The following is a 22,097-nucleotide window of genomic DNA, read 5'->3' as shown; positions in this document are numbered from 1 at the left end:
CTGGGATCTGAACCCGGGCAGCCAGCAGCGGAGCGCGCGCACTTAACCACTAAGCCACGGGGCCGGCCCTGTGAACTTTCTTCTGATGATATACTTCTAAAGGCTGATAAATGATACTAATTCTTAATCATTACATTTCCTTATAATCATATTTCTGATATTTTACAGTATTGAGAAGTCAAAAGAGACAGTACGGTATTGGTGTTACATTCCAGCAATAATTTCTTTTCATATAAGATTTATCCCACATCTGTTTTATTCTTAGACATAAAAACTAAAAGTGCTCATTATCATTGACTTTTAAAATACTGTAAGTGAACTCACATATATTTAGTACTGTTTAAATAACCTTGCAGTTTTGAACCTGCAGTTCTCAGATCCAAGCCTAGTTTGTATTTACGGGATGCATCATTCAATTTCTTTTAAGGAGTTGTCCCTTCCCACCCTTACCTTCATGCATGTGTGTGTACAATAGAGCAGTCAGGCAGACTGACAGATGCAGAAAGATAGACTCATACATACACACTAATTTGGGAGTAAAGTTGTATTGAACTGGAATTCATTGTCCTGGAACTCTTCAACACTTAGAAAATCTTGTATTTTTTACTGACCTAACTTGCCAAATTATTTTGTGTAAGTCTCACTTCAAACCATCTCCACCAGGAAGTCTGTAACCTAGTAGAGGCAAACCAACCTAAGGGTACGCTGACCAAGAAAAACAACCTCCTGTTTTCCAAGTAACATCTTTTTCAATACTTTAATAAATAAAATTTTAGTGACTAGACCAAGTAAATGTACTTCTAAAATATTCTAATTATTTAGCATTCAATACAACCTTAATAAATGTTAATAATAAATATAAAGCCTAAAGAGCTTACAAATTTTGCCTTAATAAAATAATTATAAAGTATTTCACAAAGCATAAAGTATTGTATACTAAATAGAATCTTATAATAAGCAATGACTCTCTCATCATTTACTTATTTATTCAGCCAGCAGTTACTGAGTATATACTTTATGCCAAACACTATGTGAAGTTCTGTGGATCAGAGTGCTTACAACCTAATGAAAGAGATGATGAATTTCTACTAGTTGTAAAAATAGAAGAGGTAGCTGTCCAGTTCTCCAACTCTGCATTGGAGATCAAGTTTCTGTTAACTCATCAAAGAGAAGCACTACAACTTGGGTATAGGAGATAGTGACAAATAATTCTATTTTACTATGAGCAGGACTGGAGTATTCTTCTGACACTTTTTCTTGGAAGTGTCTGAACTGAATGCTAAATGTGATCTACCAACTGGAAGGATATCATTTCCTTTCCTGAATTAACTAAATAAGGTCTGTTTCCCTTTTGTGCTTTAGCAGGTTTTCCAGTCATAGTTGGGAATAACTAATAAGGTAACATGTTTTTTTAAGGATAGCCAAAAAACCCTAGCTCATTCTGTATGACCTAACTGCTTGTTAGCACTAAAATGTGCAATTAGTATGAGTGAATATTGAGGGATTTTAACAGCATAAAAGAACATCCTCTGTGGCAGCTCTCCCAATGAGGAGAGCAGCAGGAAATGAGATATAACATGTTTGATGAAAGAAGGCAATGCAGGGATATTTGGAAAAAGAATGAGAAAAGGAAAGAGAGAGGTACAGCAGAGTTGGGCTGACTTTGGTCCTAGTGCTAGAAATGGCCAAATGCTGTTAACAATAATAATAACAACTCATTTGTCAATGGGCGCCTTCAAATGAGCAAAGTGTTTTCACATTCATTACTCCATTTGATTCTTATTGCAGACCTCATCTTACAGAGTAGAATATTGAAGCTCTGAGGTTAAGCAATTTGCCTAACAACAGCTTTTATGTGACAAAGTGAGGCCTTAAGCACAGACCCCTCAACTCCAGTTATTACTTGTTTATCATATTGGTACGCACCTTAGAGTTTACAAAGTATTTGTAAATATGTTATCTCATTTGACTGTTCCAACAACCCAGGGAGATAGGCGAGAAAGATTATTATCCCCATTTTATAGGTAAAAAAAAAAAAGTACCATCTTGTTTAATTTTAGCAAGTAGTTTCAGTTAGAGGTGTATGCAAACATTGCTTCATGTTTAAGTCAACTGTAGATAGTTTTTTTAAGCAAAAGATAACAGATTTTGTGCACTTCGTGATATTTTTGGTAATCTCTCACTTTCAGATTTATGTGATCAGTTTGGCTGAACCCCGCTTGCCCCTGCAGCTGGATGATGCTGTTCGGCCTGAGGTGGAAGGAGAAGAGGTAAAAATTATACTTTTGAAATACTGTGCTTCCTCTGTGTGCTTAGTTTGCAAAACATTGAAAACTTGATGCCCTACTTTTGTATAAAGGGGAACCTGTGAATTGATTTGAGCTTCATTTTTATTTAAATTTACTCTTATATCAACAATTCTCAAACTTTTTGGTCTCAGGATCCCTTTATACTCTTTAAGAATAATTGACCCTACAAGCTTTTGTTTTTGTAGTAGGTATATCTATCAATATTTATAGTATTAGAAGTTAAAACAGAAATTTTTAATATTTATTAATTTTTTAAAATAATATAAATATATTATGTTCCTATATTCTTATATAAATAATAAAAATAACATGAAAAATATTTTCAAAAACAAAAAGTAATTTGTCGAGAGTGACATTGTATTACATATTTACAAATCTTTGTAATGTCTGGCTTAATAGACAACAATTAGATTCTCATATCTGCCTCTGCATTCATTCTGTTGTGATAGAGCACATCAAGAAGCCTTTGGAAAACTCCTTAGTATAGTTAGGAGAAAATGAAAGTGAAAAGATTGTATTATGAAAAATAGGTTTGACTTCATGGACTCCCTGAAAGGCCTTGGGGACCTTCAGTGGTGCCCAGAGTGTACTTTGAGAACCACTACTCTAATGTCAGCTTTTATATGTTCCTTCAATCTTTAGCAGGTAAAATCCGAAATCAGTGAAAGTACAAGTGGTTAATTCTTCTGATGTCCCAATAATGAGGCAAAGCTTTTGGGGGTGGGAGATGGAAAGAAAGCAGGGGCATAGTATTAACACACATAAACATACTTATTCTACTTAAAAGTAAACATGGCTTCTAAAAGTGTTTTTTATGTTCTTAAAAAAATTAGTAATCTGTTTTTTTCATCTTTTTTTTTAGGAAGGAAGAGCTACTGTTAACCAGGATACAAGATTAGACAACAGAGTCATTGATCTTAGAGTATGCCTCATTTATTTATTAATTGACATGACTGTGCCAAAGTCAAGGTGGGCAGGGATACCATACCTGTCTCAGGCTTAGAAAACTAATTGGCATTTGCCTGTATGTAACTATGATGATACAGGAAACAATTTACCTTTCTGACTGACCCTTCCCTAAAAAGAATTGCAGGCAACAAGGAGAGTCGAGTAATAGTTCACAGGATATTGCCTTGCTTGGTTTTAAAATGACAAACATAAAGCCAGTAAATGGGCTTGCTTCCAGGTGATACTCATTTTAGACAAGTTAGTCAACAAGTGGACACATAACCATTAATATCACTACAAAATTATGAAAGAAATTATGTGCACATTTTAGAAGACCAGGTGGAGATTAGTAATTAATGCCTCAATCCTTTGACTTTGATCTGAGCACAGAATTAATAGTAAAGTAGTTGGCCCTGTTGGTTTATACAGTAATCTCATAGGTCTTCTGTTTCCCTTTCTGGTTTGGTTGCAAGTGAAAGAGTTCAGTGGTTTCATCATGGTAGTAAAACCAGTGTCATCTTTCTTTCTTAATGTTCTGACCACATCTTCCTCCTTTACTTAAATATTCTACCTAAAGCTTAAGTTCCTTGTCACCTTAAGAGGTCTTTCCAGCTTTTCTGCAATCATATGGGTCTGCCCTTAGTGTACACTCATATGTTTCCCGTGATGATTTGCTTTTTGTCTGCTTTTACCTTTTCCATTTTAATTTGTAACATATAGAAAAGGCTAGCAGTAATCAAAGTCCTCTTGATACTACCTCGAAACCTCAGGTTTTTCATAATTTTGGCCAAAGTTGTTAGACATCATACTCTATTTGCCCATGCTGTTTGTTCACACAGGTTATTGGTTGTGCCTCTAGAATTTGGCCCAAAGAGTATTTTTCTTTAGCCCACATTATTATTTTTTTATTTATTTAAATCATTGCCACCATTGAAAAACTGGGGTTTTCACATTAAATCTGGAGATGGCTTTTCTTAAAAAGTTGAAGGTGGGGCCAGCCCCGTGGCGTAGCGGTTAAGTGTGCGTGCTCCACTGCTGGTGGCCTGGGTTCGGATCCCAGGTGTGCACCGATGCACCGCTTGTCAGGCCATGCTGTGGTGGTGTCCCACATAAAGTGGAGGAAGATGGACACAGATGTTAGCTCAGGGCCGGTCTTCCTCAGCAAAAAGAGGAGGATTGGCATGGATGTTAGCTCAGGGCTGATCTTCCTCACAAAAAAAAAAAAAAAAAGTTGAAGGTGACTCTGACAATACTGGGCCCACATGACAACATCAGCTAGCACTCTAGATGGGGTGTTATGTCCTCTGCTATGCCCTGTACCATCCAGGAAGTATCATTTATTTATTTCATTTATGTTATTTCTCGGGCCCTTGTAAGCATTCACATTTTTGTGTGTATGTGAGGAAGATTAGCCCTGAGCTAACATCTGATGCCAATCCTCCTCTTGTTGCTGAGGAAGATTGGCCCTGGGCTAACATCCGTGCGCATCCTCCTCTACTTTATATGGGACGCCGCCACAGCATGGTTTCATAAGCGGTGTGTCAGTGCGCTGGGATCTGAACCTGCAATCCCCAGGCCGCCGAAGTGGAGCGCGAGCATCCAACTGCTACGCCAGCCGGTCGGCCCTGCATTCACATTTTTAACCCCTACTTTGACTTTACGTTTTGGGAAGCATTGTGTACATTAGTAACTTGAAATCTTTTAAGCACTCTAGTTTTATGTCTGAACTACTATCTGATTTAAAACCAGTTCTTTTATAGACTCTCAGCTTAACAAAGTCAGGAGTTGGACGGGTTGGATATAAGGGCAAAATTGCCATTCTCGTTTTATAATGTGAAAAATTTCAAGGTATATCCTTATACTGATTACCATGTAGCCTAATTTTTCTCTTATATTATTTACTCTATGAACTTTCCAGGCAGGTGGACTGATTAGAAAATACTCCGTTTCAGTTAACATGTCAAATTGGTTTAATTAGATTTTATTATTGTCTTATAGACATCAACTAGTCAGGCAGTCTTCCGTCTCCAGTCTGGCATCTGCCATCTTTTCCGGGAAACTCTAATTAACAAAGGTTTTGTGGAGATCCAAACTCCTAAAATTATCTCAGGTATGCTTTAAGATATTTCTCTAAATTTTTAAAAATAAATTTGCTTTCCCTCAAGTTGCTTAATGTTAGTTTTTTAAACTTAAGAATCCTAAGTGTCCCTTAAGGTTTATTGCCATGAGACTATTTATTTTGAAGACTCTGCCATATAAGCAGCAGTCACATATCACTAACATCAATAATACTACATCCCCTTATTTCAGGAGTCATTATGTGATAATGATTATAAAATGAGTCTAACACGAAGCAAGATTATTGTTAGATAAGTTGTACCAGAAACTACTTTCATTATGTAGGTTTCTTTCTAAATTGGTATTCCAATTTTGTATTGTATAAACTGCATTATAAAATTACTAAATACTACAGATGGGAAAATCACATTACTTCTCATTATTATATGAGAACCTTATCTTAATCATTTTAACCATTTTAGAGTTGCTTAAATAACACTAAAAATGTGGTATGAATGGCGTTTAGTTATATATAAAAATTGAACATTGCATTCTTGATAATTAGAAAAATTATTAAGAATATCTTTTTTCCTTTTTAAAAAAAGTTTTTACAACTGCAAGGTAGCTTTAATAGATTTGAAATTGATGCAGAAAGGGAGCATATATATCCAAAGAAGTAAAATGAAGGTATAGCCAAAGAAACAAATCTGTCCTAAATATAAACTGTTTAGAATCAGGTATAAGACATATATAGACTATGGTTTCTCTGCAATTCTTGATTTTTCTGTTTTTCTTTCTTTCTTTTTTGTTTTTTAAGTGAAGTACTTGAATCAAAAGTGTAAACTGTTTTTACCAGAACGTTGCATTGGTAAGCTTATAATTGATAATAACAACATAAATGTTTACATTTCAGCTGCCAGTGAAGGAGGAGCCAATGTATTTACTGTGTCATATTTTAAGAATAATGCATACCTGGCTCAGTCCCCACAGCTGTACAAACAAATGTGTATTTGTGCTGATTTTGAGAAGGTTTTCTGTATTGGACCAGGTAAGGTTTTGGCAGTTATGGTTTTCTCAAAATTCGTTAATTATACATAGTTGTGGTTTTAGAAACACATTTAACATACAGACATTTTGAAAGCTTAAATCCTTTTATATGCTGACTACATAAACACCAGACTGAAGGAAAAATGACAATGTGCGTGGGTAGACATTTCCAAAAAAGAGAAAATTATATGCTCAATAGTTCTTTAAACAGTTGAGCATCATTCCTGTGAATAGAATCATAAGCATTACATATTCCTACAGAAGAATGCTGAAGAAAATTTTTATGTTGGGAATATCTCATTTTAAAAATGCATGCTTTGAAAATAGACACCCTCTGAAATATATTTAAGTATATTATTTATTATACTTAAGTGTAATTAGAACAGAATTAACGGGGCCGGCCCCGTGGCTTAGCGGTGAGGTGCTCGCGCTCCACTGCTGGTGGCCCGGGCTCGGATCCCGGGCACGCATCGACGCATTGCTTCTCCGGCCATGCTGAGGCCGTGTCCCACATACAGCAGCTGGAAGGATGTGCAGCTATGACATACAACTATCTACTGGGGCTTTGGGGGAAAATAAATAAATAAAAATTAAAAAAAAAAAAAAAAAAGGAACAGAATTAGCTACCATTTGGACTGTCATTTCAACTCTCCATAAACACCAAACACTAAAAAACAAGTGGTTACGATCTTCCAAATAATGTTTTGTTGTCCTGATAGCCCCTTACTACTGTTGTAAGTTTACAAATGTACCTCTATATACTTTGCTACCAATTTTATTCCAAACCTATTCTGTTTTACTATTACTGTTTGTACTGTTCTTAGTATTGATAATATGCTAAAGTCCGTTATGAATTACTAACAAATATGTGATATTTAATAGACTATGTTAACATGGTTTTTAAGATATGTTTGCTAAAAGTCAAACACTTAACACATAATCATGTGGCAGATTTTTTTATGAAGCTAATTATAAGCAAAAACCCGGTTTACTTCATTCTTTAAAATTTACCAAGTTATTTTATGTATGTAAGTTTTTTGATAGCTTAATAAATATTAAATACCTGTTAATAGAAAAACTGGCAAGATCATTAAGTGTTAATTTTCTGAATTTATTAACCAATTATTTGTTGAACACCTGCTGCATATATAGCCTTGCACTAGGTACCAAGTACATAGAAGAATCAACCAGCACTTCTCAAATGTTAATGTGCATATGAATCACCTGGGGGTCTTGTTAAAATGCAAATTCTGACCGGTAGATATGAGGTAAGGCTTGAGATTCTGCATTTCTCACAAGCTCCCATATTGCTGATGCTGCTAATTGCAAACCATGCTTTGAGTGACAAGGGAATAAACATTGGCCCTGATCCCAAGATAGAATAAGACATGCATACATATAGCAGTCACAGGGAATGATCAACTGATTTTCACAGCAAATAATCTGATTGTACTGTACAATCAGCAGGTTGGTGTTAATTATGTAGTATAGATAGTGTAAAAAGACAGAGAAGAGTTTGCTAGAGTCGCCATAAAAGAAAATTCAAACTGAAATGGGCTTTAAGGACAGAGTGGGAGATATAGACAATGGAGATGGCATTCTAATCAGAGGAAGCAGGATAAATAAAGAGCATGGAGAAAATAAAAGTAAGACTAGTTAGTGTTAAGAAGAAATGGGAAGTATAGGTTAGGATTAAATTATGGAAGCATAAAGGTTTTAGACTTTCTGTCATTTTATGTCTTATTACAGTAGTCATTTGGGAACCATTGTAAGTTACTGAGCAAGGATGCGTTATAGCAATATTAATCTTGCAGTGGTGTGAAAGATGGAGCAGAGCTAGAGTCAGGAAGACTAGAAAGGAGGAAAGTGCAGTGAGGATAATAAGAGCTGGACTGAGGTCATGGCTGGAATATGTATAATGTTACTTCATTTGTACAGATTTCATATAGTTTGAGTCAAGTTTTAATAAAATTGAGAAGAACTCAGTAGATTGAATCTATTGTTAATTATTGAGAAGGCACTTCAGGATCTTCAATTCCCTCGGGGTTCTTCTGAGCCTCATTTATTAATTTACATTTGTTACAGCTTTTACTACGTGACTGTAGGAGTTTGTAAGGAACTTGCTGTCCAAGAGAATGCTGAAACACGTGGCTTATCAAAGGTCTTTCCAACCCATTAATGATAATGAAAATAGTACCATTTGAGTACTAGTAAATGGAATTCTGTATTTAAATCCCAATTTCTCCAAAATTTAATGCATCATTTACTATGTATTTTTTATTAATGTTACAGTATTCAGAGCTGAAGACTCTAATACCCACAGACATCTAACAGAATTTGTTGGTTTGGACATTGAAATGGCTTTCAGTTACCATTACCATGAAGTTGTGGAGGAAATTGCTGACACCTTAGTACAAATATTCAAAGGACTTCAAAAAAGGTAAAAGAAAAAATGTTTTAAATCCCCAGTTTCAAATCAGTTTGGGTGCTTCAACACAGAGCAATTCTTGAAGTGTATAAACTAGTTTTTATTGAGTGTATATATGTTTATTGAATATATGTATACGTGTGTGTGTGTGTATATATATATAGAAACACTTGCCAGTTAAATTATCAATTAGTGAAAAAACCCACACTCAAAATAGTACTTCTGGATCCAAGTCAACTGGGGCTTCAGCTAGTTAACTTTATTTTGGTGGGGAAATTTACCTTTGTTTTTTCCTTTATACTGACATGCGGAATGTGTTAAGAAATAGAACCTATGTTACTTTTTATAACAGTTTACTATTTGGGAGGTAGTATGGACTAGTGGTTAAGAGCTTGGATTCAGCTAGATCCAGGCAGCCTAAGTTCAAATCCCACCTCTGCTACAGATCTGTGTGGGCCTTGTGCAAGTTATTTAACTCTGTGCCTCAGTTTCTTCAGCTATTATAAGTGAAGACAGTATTAGCTCAGAGGTAAAAAGTCCCTTCAGTCTCCTAGTTTCTAATCTTTACTGAATTTGTCTGTGTAAACTAAGCCTGTGCCAATGGGGGTTAATTCTTAGATCAATTTATATTTACGCTGAGTGACTAGTAAAGATTAGAAACTAGTACACTGAAGAGACTTTTGACTTATTTGGGTTTGGTAAATTGATAACATTTACAAAAAATTATTAGACATGTTTTGGATATTCAGAAAATTGAATTATGTAAAATATTCACTTTAGGTACACCCTTTAAACTGGCAAATAGTTTCTCCCTTAAAGGTCATTGAAGTTTACTTGTGATGATGTTTAACATAGAGAAAATAGGAAAAGGAAATGGAAAGCAAGTTAAGTAGGATCAAGAGTCTTTTTTTTTCCTTTCTCCATTCTTGTGACAGTACTTCAAGTATTACGTAGGCTATAATAGACTTATTATAGACTTAACTATTAATTGTTGATGTATTTGGATATGCTTCATTGATACATAAAAAAGAGTTCAGAAATATTATAAATCTTATTTACTCCATTGCAAGTTTAATGAGTAATTTCAGGAACACAGAAATTAATCATTGATCTTATAAAAGTGCTGTAGCATAAGTACTAATATTTTCCAGGCATTCTCTGCATTGCATTGTACCTTTGATAACTAGTTAATTGTAGACAGCCTTTTTTTTAAACCTTTGTCCTTTGAAACATTTCAGTACAAGTTTATTTTAAACAACTTTGATTGAGATAGTCTATGTAACAAGTAATGTTTCCTTATAAAACAAAATATCCTTTGAAACTACAATGAAGGAACAGAGCTTTTCTTATTTTCTTTTCACATTTATAATTCAAGAAAGTTTCTGAAACCTATTTGTTTTAGATATTGATATATTCTCTATTTAATATTGGAATATGAAATTTCCACTTTGGTTTTTGTAACAACAGACCAATCATGAATCAGGCCCTTGGGATTAATCAGATCTCGGCTTAACAAATTAGAGACTGGAACACCATTATCACTGGATTTTTTAAGCCTTCTTTCTGTATTCTATAAGTCATTTAGAAATTTTAAGTTTCTGTATCAGTTCTAAGTTAGATTACCTGGCTGGTGTCATATCCCTCTCATGTTTATCATTAGTACTTACCTCTCATAGAAGAATAATACACAAATGTATTTTAAAATATTGATAGTCATAGTTTTTTGTATTACCATTGATAGACATGAATGGGGCTTAATATCCAAAGCAAAGAAAAGCAATTTAAAAATCAGTTGCTGGGGTCTTCTTGACCCTTCTTATATGAAGATTTGAATAAATCAATGGCTAAGCTTTATTGCTTCCATGCAAGTCTTTAAGACTAATGAGGAGGTGATAGTGTTTTAATGTCTACTGTTTTCATAGAATATCAACATACTTTTTTCAATTCTATTAATAATGGAAAATTTCAAAACACATACAAAAGTAGGGAGACTGGCCTAATGAAACCCTTATGTACTTATGACCCAGTTTCAACCAGACAAAACCCATGGCCAATTTTGTTTTACTCATTTCTCCCACCACCTATTATTTTGAAGCAAATTCCAGCTATTATTTCATTCATAAATATTTTAGCAAAAATATTTTTTTAATCTTAATAAAATATCATCCTGCCCAGCATCAGTTCAGTGCAGTAAACATCTGTCTTGTGCCTGCCGATTAGAGGTTAGACGCTACATTATAGTGATTAGTAAATGGGAAAGAAATTGGCACTCTCCTAAACAAACTTACAGTATAATGGGAATGGGGGAAGATAAGACAACTATTCATTAATTTGGTCTTCCTTGATGATAGATAACAAATATTGTTAAAGGGTTAAAAAGTCAAATTTTTTTTAATGCCTCATAAAATGGGTATTTTATGTTTCTAACAATGTTAGCTGATATGAGTTATAGTTTTTAATCCTTTAATGCCACAGTGGTGACAAACAACAGACTGAAAAATGGTGTTTAATATTTTAAGTATTTAAGTTTCATTCTTTAATTTCTTGATAATACTTTGTCCTCATGCATACATTGATTCAAAGAATGATTTTCTGTGACATAGATAGGTACTCAATACCTACTAGATTTTTATTCTTAGCTGTTGCTACTACTGCTGAAGAGCCTAAAAGTCCCTGAGGCAATTTCTGCACTGAGGCTGATTTTACACAAAAGAGTTTTACTCAAAGCATTTCCTTTTGTGTTATCTCTGAATTTCTAAATTGTTACCAGTGGAACACCTAGAACTGATAGTATATACAGTCGGCTCTTGGGTCCCTGTCGGCTTGGGAACAGGCTCCCCAGACAGCTAGGAGAGTCTGTGAGGCTGAGTGGTTCAGCTGGAGAGGGCACTTAGCTGACCATGGAGCTTCCACCCTTGAACCTGCTCAGCTTGCCCTTTCTTCATCCTCACACGTATAGTGACTTCTCTGAAATCTTAAAAATGTTGTTTCTTTGATTTAAAAAAAAAAAAAACGTGTATCAAGTGTGTGGAAGAATAAAGCTATATATGCTCCTTGTTTCACCAGTTTTAGTAGAATTTTTTTTAAAAATTGATTTTTATGTATTGCCACAGTGACCTCTTTTGGGGAAAACATTTGTCTCACACATTTTTATTAACTCTAAATCATTGTTCAAATAGGTTTCAAACTGAAATTCAGATGGTGAATAAACAATTCCCATGTGAGCCATTCAAATTTTTGGAGCCAACGTTAAGACTTGAGTACTGTGAAGCATTGGCTATGCTTAGGGAAGCTGGAATTGAAATGGGAGATGAAGAAGATCTGAGGTTTGTCTTGGTGATTTTTAAAACTTCAGTGGTTACATTTAAGATGTGAAAGAATGAATATGTTAATGAATGATGATTTTTTCCACCCAGCTGATAGACTTCAGCTCTGTTAACTTTAGTATATAGTATGCTGCTGTTTTGTTTAATGTGTGATCTGAAATAAAATGTTATGTTTAATGGTTTAATGCAGTTCACCTAAGCTTCAGTAATTTTCTTTAAAACACCATTTTTGTTTTTCCCCCATCATATTCATAATATTTTAAAAAATATGGGGACTTTTGCCTGTGATTTTATCATCTAATATGTAAACTCTCTTTCTAAATCAGTGGTGTTGGAGAGGGTAGATAGCAGTCTATATATCCATCCCCACACAGGATTAGGGCATAAAACAGTTAAGATCTCCAAAAGTTATATAAATCACTATTCTTTATTTGATATACAGTATTATCTAAATTCAGATCATACAATTTATAATTTTGAAACAAATTACTGCATAGTTTAATAAAGATAGGAAGTTACTGTCTACTTATATTTTATTCAGAAGTTCTTAGGGCCGGCCCCGTGGCTTAGCGGTTAAGTGCTCGTGCTCCGCTGCTGGCGGCCCGGGTTCGGATCCTGGGCGCGCACTGATGCACCGCTTCTCCGGCCATGCTGAGGCCGCGTCCCACATACAGCAACTAGAAGGATGTGCAGCTATGACATACAACTATCTACTGGGGCTTTGGGAGAAAAAATAAATAAATAAATAAATAAATAAAATTATAAAAAGTTCTTAAGTTAGTCATCAAAATAATTCACATGGATGTAGGAGGGAAAGGGGTGATTACTGTCATTTTCTAGGTTTTATTTTTTAAAACATTTTACTCAAAACCCTTTATTTTTGTTTAACAACAAAAAATATATATATATACACGGTTTTATATATAAAACATTATAAGGCAAACCATAAATTCTATAATTACTTCAAGATGGGCAATATTTTCTTAAGTATTTTGGAAATTGTTCTTAAATAGGATAGAAGCTAAAGTAGCAACCTCTTAAGTATAGAAATTTAATTGGTTTATATAAACACTATCACATTTTAAAGACTCGGAAGTATTGATTTTTGTTTTTATAAACCTTTGATAAAGAGTAACATAAAGGAGAGACCATTTTGAAGTGGAACCATTTAATGGCAAGAATAGCTTATGTTGGTATGGTGAACTTTTATTGTATGTAATTGTAGGCTGTTATTTCATCCATGTTATTTCTGAGTCATTGAATTGCTAAATTCTGTTTTTCGTTTTATTTAAATATTATTGAGCAGCACCTACTAAATGCTAAGTCACTGTACCAGGTACATTCCCAGGTGATTTCCAATAGTACTTGCTGTTCAAAAAAGGAGCAGGATAGGACCGGCCCCGTGGCTTGGTGGTTAAGTGCGCGCGCTCCAATGCTGGTGGCCCGGGTTTGGATCCCGGGCACGCACCGAGGCACCACTTCTCTGTCCATCCTGAGGCCGAGTCCCACATACAGCAACTAGAAGGATATGCAGCTATGACATACAACTATCTACTGGGGCTTTGGGGGGAAAAAATAAATAAATAAAATCTTTAAAAAAAAAAAAAAAAAGGAGCAGGATAGATAACTGTATTTTGGCCAAATTTTTTATTCTTTGAGAACTTCAAATAGAAGAGGTACCTTATTAACTTAAAACTCTTCTAAGTTACTGTTTGATCTTGAAACACCTGATTTCATGTTTCTTTTTCAGTACACCAAATGAAAAACTGTTGGGTCGTTTGGTAAAGGAAAAGGTAGGACTCTTGTACATGCTGGATTTCTTTTTCTAAATCTGAAATGTATCCTGGTACTACAGAACAGTTGCAGAGGGGACTAATCTTCCTAGAATGGTATGATTTCAGAATAAATAAAAACCAAGAGGGACAATGTTTTTGAAAAAATTTTTTTTGAAAAATTGAAAATAGACAGGCTTTGCCCAAACGGTTTGATTAGCTCAGTATTTGATTTTTGTACTGAGTTGTACTGAGGTATCTAAGGGTGGTATCTAGGTCAGATTGTCGGATTAGTTAGAAAGGGCCTCAAGATGATTTGAAATTATTTAGGAATGGTCTTCCCTGAGTACCCTTGCTGACTCATGGGATTTGAAGGTAATGAGTTTCCTTTCTGCCTCTTAAGTGAAAGCTACTTTCCTATCTCATTTTCTAAAACTCCAAAGAAGATAAAAGCTAAACTTAGTGTGATCTTGAAAGAGATTAAGAGAATTGTGTTATGGAATGAAAACAGTCCTTGAGCTCCTCCTGCTGGTTGCACTCAAAAGTGTCAAACTGACTGGGAACTAACATAGTATTTCTGAAACTGCACAGTATTGCGTTTATACCTTTAAAATGCTGTTTCAGCAGAGCCAATTCCAGTTTATCAGCTCTGTTGACACTGCCACTACACTCTAGGTTTAGCAAAAATGTTTAATGTCAAAACAGTTGAAATGTGATTGGTTTCTTAATTAAATGCATAGTAAATATGCTTTCTAACAAAAATGTCATAATTGCATGTTATTTATTTCAATTGTAGTTTTCATTTGAAGAAAACTACCAAATTTCTTTTAGATATTTAAATGAAATTTTAAATTATTGGGAAAATAATCAAGGTTTTTTTGAAGATGAATATTGTAAAAGATGTCAGTTTTTCCCAAAATAATTTATAGTTTTAATGTAGTTTTTGTAAAACCCAAAGAAATTTGGGATAATTTAACAAAAAGTTATAAAATGCATCTGAAAGCCTAAATGAGCTAGAATAGCAAAGGAAAAAAATTAAAATCAAGTAAGTTTATCACAGCATCATTTTCAGTGAGGGAGAAATTGGAAAGAGATCACATGTCCAGAAAAAAGAATGAATATTTGAACTATGATTGAATAGTCAACAGCTTCCAAAAATCAAGTATTGGAAGAATTTATAACATCATGGCAAAATACTACAGGATCCAGATGTTACTTGAAAGAAGGAGAGTATTTACTGTATATACAGTGTAATTACAGTAATTTTGAAGGAAAAAACTTATGCATAAGAAATAAAACAGTTAATTACCAAAATGTTAGCCTTCTTTTTACTTTCATTAAACTTTTAAAAAATCTATTTTAATCATATTTGTTCTTTTTATAGTATGATACAGATTTTTATATTCTTGATAAATATCCATTGGCTGTGAGACCTTTCTATACCATGCCTGACCCAAGAAATCTTGTAAGTAATTTGATTTTAAATAACCTGTTTTGGGGAAGAAGGAAAACTTTATTGTCACTGTGTGAAATTGTACAATGGGAATAATGGTTTTCATTAGTAATTTGCAGTTTTGATGGACACATTGTTATATGTATTACTACTAGTTTCTGTCAATTGAGGTCAAAATGATGTTGTGAAATTAGAATATTCTAGCAAATTAGTCGCAAAACCCTATATTAAAAATCATTATCATTTGCCATTTTTTGAAGATTTATAAAGAAGAAACACCATGTAAATATAATAAATAGCATTACTAGATTTGCACACTTTAGCAAATCATCTTAATCATTGACCTTGAACTAAGAATTCACATTCTGTCCTGGGAGTTAATCTAAATAATGTCTTGTGGCCTTTTACTATTTTTCCATTGCCGTGGTTCCCAGACTCTAGTGTGCATCAGAATCACTTGGAGGGCTTTTTAAAACACAGATTGCTGGGCCCCATCACCAGGCTTTCTGATTAGTTGGTCTGGGGTGGGGCTTCATAATTTACATTTCTAACAAGTTCCAGGTAATAGTGAGGCTACTGGTCCAGGAATCACCCTTTGAGAACCATTTAGTTTATCGAAAGACAGGGAAAGTAAGTTAAAACCTAACAGGGAATAGATTAAGCTATGGTAAGTTGACGTGCAGTTTACTTTCCTTAAAATAAAAAAGAAATTTTAAAAATTAAAAAGACTAACACCTGTTGATAATCTGAAGTTCTAAAAGTGATCCCAAAATCATATCACACTCAAAAACATTTCAGATGATAAAGGAAATATTCATAATCCATACTGCATCTTAAAAGTTGGATATGGTGCTTGATTTGTTATTGGAAGGTATGGGAAAAGGGGAGCATAAAATCTGGTAGGAGCAAGGAAGAAGTTATTATTCAACCCTCACTAGTTTAATTCTATTTTAGAGAAACAAATTATGTTCACTGGAGCAGGTTGCAACATTAATTGTAGGAAAAAATGGACTTGCTCTTCATGGAACAGAGATTCTTCTTTCCCACAAAAGTATAATGGAAATAGGATGATAGCCACTTGAAGAGTGGTATTTTTTTGTTTGTTTTTCCTGCAGAAACAGTCCAACTCTTATGATATGTTTATGAGAGGAGAAGAAATACTGTCAGGAGCTCAAAGAATACATGATCCTCAGCTGCTAACAGAGAGAGCCTTACATCATGGAATTGGTAAACAACTTAAATATGTTTAGGAGGGTAATATATATTCTGAAAACAACACATTAAAATGTTTTAAAGACTTCTCAGAAACACAGTGATTTGTTTTAATTTTCATTGAACAATAATTGCTTTCATACTGTTTTTAAGCTAAATAAGATAATAAATTATGTTTGGGTTTTTGTTTTTTTGTAGATTTGGAGAAAATTAAGGCATACATTGATTCCTTCCGCTTTGGAGCCCCTCCTCATGCTGGTGGAGGCATTGGTAATATTCTTTTAATATTATGACAATAATATTTCCAACTCAGATTTCATTTGGCAAAGTGTTCATTCATTTCTAAGTAAATTTCCTCAGCATTAGACTCCAAAAAGTAAATTTTGTATATTGTTGTTGCTTACAAGTAAGTCCGTAAGTGCTAAGTGTAATACAAATGTGAATTATAAGAATTTTTTAAAGTGAGTTATGACTAAATGAAAATTTGATTTCCAAGGAACAAAATGAAGAGCTAATTTGTGTGTCCTAAAATATTCTTGTAGTAGAATTCTAGCCATTCTTTTTCTATTAACAGTTGAGTGGCAAAATGTCTTATAAATTGAGTATCCTGCATCCATGAGTTCATTTTCTTTCTCTCTGCATCCATGAGTTCATTCAGATTAGCCCAAATTAAAGCTCTCCCTTGAGTTAGCTCAGATTGCTGCTAAATGTTTTTGTTGAAATGTAACATTTCATTGACTTTTAGGACCATTTCTCAAGCATATGTAAGATACTGCTCTATGATTTAAAATGAGTAAATGTTTAATAACTGACTCATCTTTTGCATGTCCATATCAAAGACTTTTTTTTTTTTTTTTTTTTTTTTTTGCTGAGGAAGATTGCCCTGAGCTAATATCCATTGCCAGTCTTCCTCTTTTGTTGCTTAAGGAGGATTAGCCCTGAGCTAACATCTGTGCCAACTTTCCTCTACTTTATATGTAGGACACTGCCACAGTGTGGCTGGTGAGTAGAGTAAGTCCACACCCAGGATCCGAACCCACAGACCCGGGCCAGTGATGTGGAACATGCAGAACTTTAACCACTCGGCCATGGGATCAGGCCCCATATCAAAGAGTCTTTTTTTGTTGTTTTTTTTTCTCTTTTGTGAGAAAGATCAGCCCTGAGCTAACATCCATGCTAATCCTCCTCTTTTTGCTGAGGAAGACCAGCTCTGAGCTAACATCTATTGCCAGTCCTCCTCCTTTTTTCCCCCAAAGCCCCAGTAGATAGTTGTATGTCATATTTGCACATCCTTCTAGTTGCTGTATGTGAGACGCAGCCTCAGCATGGCCGGAGAAGCGGTGCATCGGTGCGCGCCCGGGATCCGAACCTGGGCCGCCAGTAGCAGAGCCTGCACACTTAACCACTAAGCCACGGGGCCGGCCCTATCAAAGACTCTTAAAAAGAATTCTGAATGTATAGCGTTGTTGAAGTTTTTGTTTGTTTTGGGTTTTTTGTGAAAATGTAGTATACTTAGAAAATTTTCAAAGTGAAAGGGTATAGAGGAGTGTACATTCACTTCCTTACAGAAAAGAATTGTTTCTAGTTTTCTGTTTATCTTTGCAAAGGTAATCTTTGCATATGCAAAAATACACACATTTTAAAATATTTTTTACACAATTGTAGCATACTCCATCAACCATTCAGTACCTCGCATTTTTCACTTACTATATTTTGTAACTTGTTCCTTATCAATACTTAGAGAACTTTTTCATTCTTCTTTTTAATCACTATATAAAACTATTGAAAGGGTACACTATAATCTTGTTAACCAGCTTCCTGTTAATGGACATGTAGGTTGTTACCAGCTTTTTGTTATTACAAACAACGCTACATTGAATACATAGTTTTAAGGGGTTTTTTTGTTTTTTTGGTTTTTTTGTGAGGAAGATCAGCCCTGAGCTAACATCCATGCCAATCCTCCTCTTTTTGCTGAGGAAGACGGGCAGTGAGCTAACATCTATTGCCAGTCCTCTTCCTTTTTTTCCCCTTTGTTCTCCCCAAAGACCCAGTAGATAGTTGTATGTTGTAGTTGCACATCCTGCTGGTTGCTGTATGTGGGACGCGGCCTCAGCATGGCCAGGACAAGCAGTGTGTCAGTGCACGCCCGGAATTCGAACCCCGGGACGCAAGTAGCGGAGCGCACGCACTTAACTGCTAAGCCACAGGGCCGGCCCCCCATAGTTTAAGTTTTAATGGGAAGTTTACAACTATTTTCTCTTCGAGTATTCAGTAATGTCTATTTTGTATAATATTTTACAAATTTTTGTGACTGATAAATTTTAATCTAACTTGTGAAGAAGGACACTTGAATGGTTATCAAAATACCACCGGTTTTTTGATAATTAATGTTTGAGAGGAAGATGCGATGTGGTGGTTTTTTGTTTTTAGATTAGTGTTAGATTAATATAATACAACATTCAAATTTACGTCTGCAGATGCTTTTTGGTCAGGAATAGCAATGAAAATGTTAATTCTTGGGGCCAGCCTGGTGGCATAGTGGTTACGTTTGTGCGCTCCACTTCATCGGCCTGGGGTTCACAGGTTCAGATCCCAGGTGCAGACCTACGCAACGCTTATCAAACCGCGCTGTGGCAGGCATCCCACATGTAAAGGAGGAAGATGGGCATAGATGTTAGCCCTGGGCCAATCCTCCTCAGCAAAAAAAGAGGGGGATTGGCAACAGATGTTAGCTCAGGGCTAATCCTCCTCACCAAAAATAAAAGAAAAAAAATGTTAATTCTCTCATTTGTATTTCTGTTTTAGAAGTTAAATTTATTGGTATAAAATTAAAAGTTGTTGGGGCCGGCCGAGTGGCACAAGCGGTTAAGTGCACACGCTCCGCTGTGGCGCCCCGGGGTTCGCCAGTTCGGATCCCAGGCGCGCACTGACGCACCACTTGTGAAGCCATGCTGTGGCGGCGTCCCATATAAAGTGGAGGAAGATGGGCATGGATGTCAGCCCAGGGCCAGTCTTCCTCAGCAAAAAGGAGGAGGATTGGCAGATGTTAGCTCAGGGTCAATCTTCCTCACAAAAAAAGAAAAAAATGAAAAGTTGTTGCTATATAAAAATATTCTTTTACCTTATTTTCTTTGTGTGATATATTAGTCTTCTACAACTTTAGTGAAATAGATAAATTGCACACAAAAAGTTTCATATGCTAGTTGTGCTCTGTTTCTTAGGTGGTACTTAATTCTTTTCAGTACGTAGTATTTAAGTCACATGTCAAAATCAGTCTCTTCCTCACTCAAAACATTTAGTACATGTACTCTAGAGTCTTTTATACCAGAAATTACCATGTTACATGTCTACTGAATTACAGTAAATTTCTGGTACTTGCGTTGATAAACTTCCATGAACAGGTTTATGGCTCTCATCTTATACGTATGGCCTGGACTGCATAATTACAATCTGGTCTCATTTAAAAATATATAGGCTTATAAAATGTTTTGTTTGTTTATATGATAAATTTTGGGTGTTTACGTAGATTTTTTTTTTAGTTCATATTTCACAGAATCCATATAACTTAAAAATATCTCATTTAGTCCTTCCCAGATACAGCATCGTCTCTATTTCTGAATTAGACCCAAAACATTCAATTTTAAATAAACTCAAAATAATAAAAGTCATTTTCCTTCCTAACAAGGAAGAGTAGTTTGTTGTTCAGTGATATTATGTTGCTAGTTTTCATAAGTTACACTCTGAGAGGTTTTCAGAAAAGGAATTAATGATTTTTTTTTTTGTTTTCCCCAGGGTTGGAACGAGTGACTATGCTGTTTTTGGGACTGCACAATGTTCGACAGACCTCAATGTTCCCCCGTGATCCCAAACGACTTACTCCTTAAAGGAAGCCGTACTTTTTATTCTTTCCAGTAACCTGCTATTGATCAGGCTGTACCTTAGGTACTTAAAATATGCAATAGAATAAATGTCTTATCTAAAGTGCCACAATTACTTTTGGATTAATTTAGTGTAGGTTACTTTAAAAAGATTTTTATAACTTTGGACATGCTTCATTAGGAAATGTTTGACATTTTAATGAAAAATTCATGTGGTTATGTTCAATATTCATATTGCATTACTACAATAAATGTTAACAACAATTTTAAACAGTTAAGATTGTGTAAATTTTTTTTCTTTTCTATATTACAGTGGTTACAATATTAATGTCTTAAATTTTCAATATTTGAGCTTATTTTTTTAAATTCTGACATTGAGATAAAAACAATTTAGGGAAGTATCTGAGATTTTAATGAATGTATAATTTGCATATCTTGGAAAAGTAGGCAGAAAGTATCAATTCTTAAAAGTTGTGCCCAGAAATCATGTAAAGCAGGTGAGAATACTGGTTAGAAAGTATTCAAATATAATATTGTATTAAATTGTTAAATTCTAAACCTGAATTTCAATAAAATTTTAAAACAAATTATAGTTGTCTTTGTGTTACTTCATGGCAGTCTGATTTTTTAACTGGTTCTTGGCATTTAGAATTTGGGAAAAGAAAAAATATACAATGGGTTTATGTAAATACCTCAAAACAAATAAAACTGAATATTCATAACATGTATTCATATCAAGATATAATTTCAGATGGATGTAAGGATAGAGCTTTTAAAGCTGAAAGCTTGGGTTACTTAATAGTTTTTTTCGGGGCCGGCCCCATGGCTTAGCGGTAAAGTGCGCGTGCTCCACTACTGGCAGCCAGGGTTCGGATCCCAGGCGTGCTCCAACGTACTGCTTCTCTGGCCGTGCTGAGGCCGCATCCCACATACAGCAACTAGAAGGATGTGCAACTATGACATACAACTATCTACTGGGGGTCTGGGGAAAAAAAAAAATAGTTTATTTCACATAGATTAAAAAATATTGCAGAATTTTTTGTTTCATTTTTAACTGGCACTGGTATTTAGTGAATGTCACTAAAATATACTCCCATTTTCCCTACCAAAAAAAAATTTCTGTGTAAGAATTACAATTAGAAACTCTTTCCCTCTAGATTATTAAATTTGTTGATGCTAATGTTAATTTTACAGTGAACCACACATAATGAGCAGGAACAAAACAATGTAATGCAGATATTTTCCTACAGGAAAAGAAAAAGTAATACAGAAAAATAGAAGGGTCAGAAACGTAGGACATTACCCCTGGACGATAAACATCTGCCCATTATTTTTGAAAGTTAATTTATTTCACCATCTAGATTATAAGCTCTTTGAAAGTAGAGACTCAATTTTTATATCTTTCTTTTATATCCTATCAGAGTATCTTGAGTATAGTAGGCACCCTAAAAGTGGTTAATAAATTTATTTTTCCCCCAAAGCCCCAGTAGATAGTTGTATGTCATAGCTGCACATCCTTCCAGTTGGTGTACATGGGACGCCGCCTCAGCGTGGCCAGAGAAGCGGTGCCTCAGTGCACGCCCAGGTTGGGCCACCAGCATTGGAGCGCGCGCACTTAACCGCTAAGCCACGGGGCCGGCCGCCAAAAGTGTTTAGTAAATTTAAG

General features: G+C 34.9%; 1 protein-coding gene across 1 annotated transcript in view; it reads left to right on the top strand.

Moving 5' to 3' along the window:
- Positions 1-21,018, top strand: part of DARS1 (aspartyl-tRNA synthetase 1) — a 61,537-nt gene extending 40,519 nt beyond the window's left edge. Inside the window, exons 6-16 of the mRNA XM_004423862.3 lie at positions 2,190-2,270; positions 3,172-3,231; positions 5,256-5,367; positions 6,229-6,363; positions 8,655-8,802; positions 11,970-12,116; positions 13,867-13,909; positions 15,273-15,353; positions 16,457-16,568; positions 16,752-16,823; positions 20,346-21,018. Of these exons, the coding sequence (XP_004423919.1) occupies positions 2,190-2,270; positions 3,172-3,231; positions 5,256-5,367; positions 6,229-6,363; positions 8,655-8,802; positions 11,970-12,116; positions 13,867-13,909; positions 15,273-15,353; positions 16,457-16,568; positions 16,752-16,823; positions 20,346-20,437 (1,083 nt within the window). The 3' untranslated portion in view covers positions 20,438-21,018. The remainder of the gene's footprint in view (positions 1-2,189; positions 2,271-3,171; positions 3,232-5,255; positions 5,368-6,228; positions 6,364-8,654; positions 8,803-11,969; positions 12,117-13,866; positions 13,910-15,272; positions 15,354-16,456; positions 16,569-16,751; positions 16,824-20,345) is intronic.
- Positions 21,019-22,097: the final 1,079 nt, after the last annotated feature.

Source organism: Ceratotherium simum, chromosome 9 (genome assembly GCF_057802395.1).
Source record: "Ceratotherium simum simum isolate JZ-2026a chromosome 9, ASM5780239v1, whole genome shotgun sequence".
In the NCBI taxonomy this organism is placed as follows: Eukaryota; Metazoa; Chordata; class Mammalia; order Perissodactyla; family Rhinocerotidae; genus Ceratotherium; species Ceratotherium simum.
Note: the sequence above shows the minus strand (reverse complement) of the source record. Positions and strands in the feature narration are given on the sequence as shown.